This window comes from Leptosomus discolor, chromosome 6, assembly GCF_034619465.1.
Source record: "Leptosomus discolor isolate bLepDis1 chromosome 6, bLepDis1.hap2, whole genome shotgun sequence".
In the NCBI taxonomy this organism is placed as follows: Eukaryota; Metazoa; Chordata; class Aves; order Leptosomiformes; family Leptosomidae; genus Leptosomus; species Leptosomus discolor.
Window position 1 is genome coordinate 36,497,119 of NC_141396.1, and position 8,708 is coordinate 36,505,826.

An 8,708-nucleotide genomic window follows, 5' to 3' on the forward strand; every position below is an offset into this window, starting at 1 on the left:
CAACTTAAGCCTTCAGCCTGCTTTCACAACAGTGCATCAGCAAGAAAAATATTAACTGCAACTACTTATCCCCTCCCTTTCGTCGCCTTCAGAGCCGGTGCACAAGTGCTCAAGCACTATTCTCTTTGCATTAATGACATTTAACCCTCGCAAAGTGCTTGACTTTTTCTAACTGCTGTACAGGCATTCCCAAATAAATGCTTGCACAATGTCTGCCAGGTGCACTAGTTTTGTTTTCTTCATTTCACCTTTCCTGGATCCCAGCCCAGAGCTGAATTCCCACATAACTAGAGATCATCGTGCTGAGATTCACATCTAGGTCTCCACAAGGGAAAGAGTCAAAATGAGGGCACAAAAGATCTGGAAGGAACCTGAACAATATCTGTGCTAATTGGGAATATCTATCGAAGTTTCAGCTTCCTTTTTTTGCCATTATCAATTACAATTCTGATTACAAAAGCCGTGAGAGATCACCATGCCTGCAGAACAACAAAAGGAAGGTATATTGCACAGCAATCCTGAGTTATGCATTTTCCCTAGACTCCCTCTTATAAAGATCTCAACTCCTGGTAAACTACTAGAATGTTCACACTGTCTAGTGGTGTGCTGCTGCACTTCAGCAGTGTGCTCCCACAGTCTCCCAACAGTCTTATTTAAGAATCTCACTACTTTCAAATCTTACTAAAATAAAACAGACTATATCTATGAAACAAAAAGAACTGTTGATGTTAGGTGTCATAAAAAAGTGAGAGAAATGAAAGAAGTTAAAGTTCACAGAAAGAATAAATGATCAATGAAAATGGGAGATAAAGATCAATGAGAAATTGTATTAACTCTTAAGTTATTGACTAATACAGTAAAATGTATAAATCATATACCAACTATAGACATTTCCTTAGCATTCATTGTGACACCATTATTCCAGGATAAATATCAATGGAACTTAGATGCTTATTATAGTATTATAATGCTTATACTCTTTAAGATGTTATTCCTTAATTCCTACTGGCATGGGAATGGGATGCACCATTAAAATATTACCAAAAAAATAAAATACCATATTGTGCTTTGGCTTCTACATAAATAATAACAGGCTCCTCCAGACAACTGAAGTGTAACATACCATATCACACAGGTGACAAAAATATATACTCGTTGCTGCATGTTAGTATCAGAATTTTCTTTTAATAGCCCGACCCAGGGATTAACAAAGAAAAATCTGAAGCCTCTGCTGTTAGCAACAGATGATTCTATTCGGGAAAATAAAGCTGCACTTGTAAAAGACCTGGAAAGAAAACTGCATTTCAGAGAGGATGTTAATCAACAAAGTGGTCAGCAGGTAAGAAAATCGAGTGTTATTACAATAAACTTCAATTATGAACAAGACATGTATTATGACGTCTGGAACAAAAGGTGATTTTGTGTGGTTGAGCTGCTACGCTACTTTGCAAAGTGAGGTTTTGTGGTAAGTACTGGTTTGGAATAGCGAACTGGAGCTTTAAATAGGAAGTATGAGGAGCTGCAGCTGTAGAAGGTTTACTTTGTGACTGAGTAACATTTTTAATTTCTGACCATCTCTATTAGGTAGGAATGTAAAACTTTTTTCTTTTCATGGAAGCTTCTGTACATTGGATTTCATTTTTTCACTTTACAAGTTGCTCAACTCATTGCACACATACACATTCATACACTGTATATTTTTAACACAAATTAAGGAGTAAAGTAATCAAACTGTTTAAGAAAAAGTTATCTGTTTTCACTTTGGTTAAACTAAAATGTGGTATTTAATTTTTAGCATTAAACTGTTTTTTCAGATCTCCCAACTTGTATGAGTTGACAGGGACTTGTTAGGAACTTGAAAGTTTTTGGTAGCTGTTACTGGCATACACCAAACTTCAGGCCTAGTATTATTAGTTTAGCAAAATAACAAGCCTTTTAGTTTAAGGAACTAAATATCAGTTCACTCTTAACTGGAATCAATAAATTCACCAGATCTGGGCAGTGTCTATGAAATTAAAGAAGAAATAAAAAATAAAATAATAATTTGAGGTTGAAAACACTGTAAATCAGGTTCAATCACCGTAGGACATACTAAGGACTGCTAGATAGCTGTTCCCTCTGCAGGTGATTACGCTACTCTGACCTTGGCCACAGCGCCCTCCATAGCTGTCCCTCCAGCTCAGGCTTAACACAGCAAATAATGGTTTACCCTGATCTGTCATCAACAAGGGAACTTTTCACAACCTCTGCTCGCCCTTCTGACATGCAGAGAACATGCAAAGATAAGCAAAAAGCCATAGAGTCTCTGGAGCAAATTACCCTCTGCGGACAATTGCAGTGTAATCCCTGGGGTTTTAATTTTGCTGTTGACCTTTCTTTCTGACAGATCACGCTGCCAAAGCACTTTGAGTAAAACAACTGGCAAGCGTTATGTTTTGCAGATGAATCACAAGTGTTACAATTTGTACTTGCTATGGTAGTAAGACGAATTATTTAGAGTGCTACTGTGAAATACCAATCAGTCTTTTGAGTTAACTGCATAACCCCTTTACAAACAATGTTTACTAATAGTGTCTAAATTATCTGCTGACAGCAAAAGTTATTTATACACTTATTTGCTATTCTGTATGAGACCAAATCAAAATCTTGATTCCCAAATCCCCCCAAACAGTGAAAAACTTCAAAGTTGGCACTTCTCTAATTGTTATGGTAATTAGAATGCCAATGGTAATGAACTAGCAAACAATTTTAGGATTGTTCAATGAAAGTTCCCTCATTTTCCCCTCAGTTCCTACCTTTAATCACTTCTGACTTTATTCTTCCACATGCAGGAAAAGGACTGCTCAAACTGTCTCCAGCAAATTCAAGTCTGAGTTTTCTCCTCAGTTAAAGCAGTGATTATTTAAAGAGATGAGAGGAGGCACAGTATTTTCCAAAATCCCTATTGCTTTGTCATTTATAGAACAATCAACATCTTGAGAATAATATGCTGGAGGGCTGGATTAACACCCATAGATTTTGTCCTGTTTTTTCCTCTTGTAGTTAACACAGCATTAAAAAGGAGACATTTTCATCCTACATACAACATATCTGCATTAAATTGACTATTATAATGGTAGGGAAGGACTTTTTATTCACTTTCTCATAAATAAAAATGCAACTCTGCTCTGTGGGAGAGATCACTGCATAATGAATGGAGTACAGCATCCAATAAGAATCTCAAAGTGTTGGCTTCCCTCTATTTTCTACATGTTACTTTAAAAATTCTTTCTCATGAAGTATGTCCTACAGCATATTTTAATTTAGAGAATTGTATTGTAACCCCATGTTTCAATAGCAACACTTGGTCTCATTTACAATATCTGCAGAGCATGTAGGGATCATCCAGAATGAAAGCTGCAGATGACAAGTCTGTGTCTTAAAGTATTGGTATTGTCTTATATTACTATATAAAGTGCAGTAATGAACATAAGTGATTTACATCCTGGTGCTCTATTTATTATCTATCATTGACTTCCATATGAAAAGTGTTTAGCTTACAAGTCAACACTTTCCTAAGTGTCAGCATTATGCACTCAGCATGATATCTAATAATCCAGATGTACTCCTTCTGTTTCATTCAGTGCATCATTCATCACCAACAATAAAGAAATCCAGAATCAGAACATAGTTGGGAATTTTGCTGATGTTGCATGAGACAGAACAGATTAGTCTCTGGTCTTCTACAGCTATGATAAACATGCAGTGCTGACAGAAATACAAACATGATTTTGCTAAGATTCTAGCTGCAACTTTGATCAAGTATATGCAATAACAAGCTGTCATTTTTACCAGAAAAAAACCCACCATAACCTGTCATTTATACAGACGGTAGTATGCTATATTGCCAGGTGAAATTTCTTCATAATCAGGAGTGTTGAAAAAATGTGGTTCAGTTATACCAAATGTCTTCAGTCAGATTTGCTCAGTTCTTTCAAACAGAAAATACACTAAATGAGGTTTAGCTTTAGGCAACTGCAGGAAGAAGTTAGGACAAATCCCAGGATATAGGAGACAACTCAGTTTCTTCCTTGGCCCGAAGACAGTCAGATTCATAACTCTTAATCCCGTATGGACAGCCTAATTCCTTCACAACAGGTATGTGTACTGTTGGTGCTGTCTCAGGTTGCACAAATAGTTAAGCATTCTTTATCAGCAGGATAAAAATCTGGAAATTCCACCTTTCAGAACAGCTCCTGTAACAGGAGACCTGAGCCTTTCTCTCCCATTCTCCAGCTCAATGAATAAAACAGACTTTCACGCAGTGTGGAACAGGCCCTCCTTTAGCAGGACATTTCAGACAGCATTTCAGCTTAACGGTTAGGGTTGTTTGAGGATGCTGCTAGAATCCTTTCTTCTAGTTTGTGTTGGAGAAAAGAAACAGAGACAGACTGAGAGTGACAGAGAGAGAAAAGGAGAATCACTCTCCTGCCCAGGAAGCAGAACAAACATCTGGATTCTTGTCCTTCTGTAGTGGAAGTTTCAGTATTTCTGCAACACGAAAGAGGACAAGAAGGACCAAGATCTTCCCTGTCCACTCATCTCCAGCCCCATAATGTTTTATTAGCATGGAGCTCAGAACTTACTCTTGGAGACAGAGGTTGAAACCCTGTGAGAAAAGCATCCAAGTCTCATAATCTCAGTGAGTGTCTGGGCTACTGCACCATTTGATGAAAGGAGAGCACAGCCAATGTTATCTCCACTTCCCAAAATCTGTCAGTTTAGTCCATTGGGCCTCTTACCATCCTTACAAGCAAAATGTCTCAGTGCTGTTCAGTTGCAATATATCATGTAGAAAGAAAAAGACACGTGTGGAGAACAGGGCAGACTTAGAATTTGGGAGCATTTTGGCAAAAAACATAAATGTGTAATGCAAACTGATTCTTTTACCATGGTATTTGAAAACATTTACAGGCTTCACCAATGGGACTATAAATCAAGGAAATTCAGCTTTACAGGCAAAACTTAGAAATTAATTATATTATCTCCTCAAAACTTTGCTATACAAATAATACAAAATAGAAAAATTAGGTAATTAAACCTGAAAATTCTGTACAGTAATAAAAATAAAGGAATTAACTGTGCAATAATAAAGGAAAAGGGAGTTATGTACCTGGGCCTGGTTTATACCTTTTGGTTACAAGAACTATAAACTGTGCTCACATATCTGAGTCACTTACTATGAAGAACATTATGTGGCAATGTTGGTTGGTTGTGTCTTATGTAAGACCCAAATAGCAGTGTGGTCACTGCCTTATTTTTAGGACAAAGAGTAAACCTACAGCTGTTTAGAAAATTATGCACAGCCCTCACATGAATATTCTTTACTTTTGGTAGGGAATACTTTATAAGAAATTTCAGATGCAGGGTTTGTCTAAAAGCTTTTAGATCATTACAAACCACGGCCTGTAAAGCCATATGCAGAACCCAACTCATCACACAGACCACATCACCACCAACACATCAAGACTGATCAATCAGAATCACCTCCTTGCAGTTCCCACACTAAGCAGTCAGCCTCAGCAAGGTCCCGAGAATCACCAAGAACTCTTTTCCCCAAAGCACAAGAGTTACACTTAATTCAATCACTCCAAAAATCTTGCTCAAAACAAGCTTCAGGTCATCTCTCAAAGGTCAGCAAATGTAGATAGTTTTGGACTAAGGATGGGAATTAAATCACAAGGAGCCCTCCCAGAAGCTTGTTTGCTCTGTACTAGAAATGAGAAGAGATTTAAGAACCTCACCAAGACAAATTATCAGATCTTGATATTAATAGATATATGCTCCAAATAACTGTGGGAATGAACAGCTGAACAACCACTCGTAGCTGTCTTCTCAAGACTTAGATCTAATCAACAAATTACAGACAGGTTTTCCTGGTAAGGATACTGGCTTGCAGAACTCATCACATAGGAAAGAGAACCTGAGCTCCTCATGCTTTCACACACCCTCATAAGCCACTCACTCCAAGCTGATAAGTCTGTGGAAGTTGGAGATGCAAACCTTATTTGCTTTCTCTTCTGTTTACCTCTTGCTTAATCACTTCGAGCCGAACTGTATTTCGAATATTGTCTAGCTGTGTGCCACAGATGATTTGCTAGACTCTTCAAGAATTTTTACAATGTTTACATTTGGATAGAACAATATTCACGCCTTGTGCCATGTAAGATGGCCCAACATAAATAATGTGCAAGAAATAAGTCGCTTCAGTGATACCTCTTCATGGGACATGAAGAAAAGCATGCACATTGGATCTGTTGCTTTTTGACCCCCACTACTGAAAGGGGAGTGGGGTGGGAGGGGAAGGACAGAGAATCCAAATTAAACAGAAGATTTCAGTCAGAGTAGCCTAGATTACACTTTGAAGCTAAGGAGTGTTACAGCTTAGAAATAGACCCTGAGATGCAATATATGCCAGTTTCTTAGATAAACTGTTAAGTGGATTTAGAGTAACTCCTCCAAAAAGCCAATCTAGTAAAAGCTACAAAACTGGGATTAAATTGGGAAAGTTGTCTGGAGTTGGCAATGAGTAGCAAACAGAATTATGTTCTTATACAGTATATCAGAATCAACATTCAAATAAAGTTCCTCTAGCCTTTCTATTTGTGGCAATTTCTATGCGTTACTATGCTAACATCAGATTATTTTGATGCTGCAAGCTTCTACTAACTGTTAGCATGTATTTTCACTAGGATCAGAATCCTGCTGAAGTCAACAGGTTTCAACTTCAACAGATCCAGGACTTTAGAACTCATATTCACACACAAAGGTGCTTAGAAACTTACAGGAATTACTACAGTCTATGCAATTCCCCTTTTTGCCAAAAAGGTTCACGGGTAGCAGAATGGCCCAGGATCTAGATGACTTGACTCAAGATCTAGGAGACCATGATTCAACTCTGTGCTCTGTCATAGGCTTCCCATGTTACCTTAACAGGTCACTGAGCTTCTTTAAGCCTCAATTTCTCACATGTAAAATGCAGGTAATAGCCCCTGCCCTGAAGTGTGCCTTGCTGTCAGTCACTCAAAAAATGATGGTGATGGGGCCAAACAGACTGATCAGAGACAAAATTATGTGAATCTGTACCTTCAACAAAAGTTGTATTAAGAGTAGGTTTTGTTTGCCATACTGGTCAAATTACAACCATTCAGCAGCACCCTACAACAATATTGCCAAGGCAATGCAAAGGCTAGCAGCTCCACAGAAGAGAAGGTGCATTTCACTTCTCCATCTGCCCCAAATTTGCCCTAGAACTTGTTTGACTTTTTTTTTTTTCCTTTTGAGTTAACTTCCTTCTAGCTCACTACTGCAGAACAGGACACTGTGGGATCAGATGACCGCCAGTGACAGCAGTAGGGACGTGTGGGAGTAGATGAATATGAGCAGGGCGGGAAGCAGGGGAATGCTGCTGCTAGCACAAGCTGGCAACTAAACCAGTTCAGCTACATTGTCAAATCATATAATGAATACACTACATGTCTCTGTGGTAATAAGTGAGCTATGCAGCTCACTTACAAGCTGCTACTAATGACTAGAAAACAATGGTACTGAACTGCTTAAGACACATTTGCTGGTGCATTTCCTGGCTTTGCTCTGGACAGTTTTAAGTCTTCTACCCTTCTAGCTATACCCTGACAATATCAATGCAACCACCACTGCCTACTCCCCTTTTGCTAATGCATGTTAGTGAAATATCCAGGTTTTTAGCATATATAGATAATTATATACAATTATTATGTATATATATTCTGTGTATAGATATGTATTTTATATATATTACAATGTACAGAACATTTACTCCTCTAGATAGGAGCTTGAATTTTACAGTTTTCTAGCTGGGAGATAGCACAATTTTAATACCTGGCTACTATATTAAACAACCATGTGAATTCCTGTTGGTAAAAATCTTGTGTTCCAGGGAAGTTGTCTAAAAGCAGCTGGAACCCTACATTTTTGACCCAAAACCAGAGCTTGAACCTTTGTACTCTTCCCCTTAGTCTTCCCAGTATGCTGAACTGCAGCCTAGTTTTAACACTGGCTTGTTCTTTGTGTGACACTTTACGAAATACTTGTCTGAACCACAAACACTTTGCCCTACTCCACTTAGGTAATCACATTCAGAAACAGTTTTGGGGTTTATCTGAGAAAAACAGTTCTTCAGAAAGCCATATTAACAGCTTTTTTCTGTGCTTGCTAATCCTAGAAGAAAATCTACCAAACAAGCAAAACACTCCAAGATTATATTCTCTATATAACTGTGTGTTTCCACTTTATTTCAGAGATTCCTGTTCTTTATACGAAGTTTGGTATAACACCTTCAGTCTACATATGTTGGCATTAAAATTTTCACAGCAGTGTTAAGATAGTCTTATTGGTTTGTGTGTAAATTTATATAAGCACATATAAGCACACTAAACAACACATTTAGAAAGATAAAGACTGAAGTATTACCACAACACACAGGCAACACTGCAGGGCTGTGGGAACCCTAACTTCAGTATTTTCTAATTTAAAATGTATTTTCAAATATAACTCCTTAAAATGACCAGTCCAAACACATGCAGTCAGCCTGCACAGTTCCTAGCCAAAGACTGTTGCGTTTGCATGGGAACAGAATGACTCTTGTGGCTTCCATGGACAGAGAAGCAGCCGCCAGTAATGATAGCCCA

At 38.0% G+C, this 8,708-nt stretch overlaps 1 protein-coding gene across 1 annotated transcript in view; it reads left to right on the top strand.

Moving 5' to 3' along the window:
• The window catches only part of MYPN (myopalladin), a 47,932-nt gene that overhangs the window by 24,908 nt on the left and 14,316 nt on the right, over positions 1-8,708 (top strand). The window contains exon 11 of the mRNA XM_086466567.1: positions 1,192-1,339. Coding sequence (XP_086322693.1) covers positions 1,192-1,339 — 148 coding nt within the window. The remainder of the gene's footprint in view (positions 1-1,191; positions 1,340-8,708) is intronic.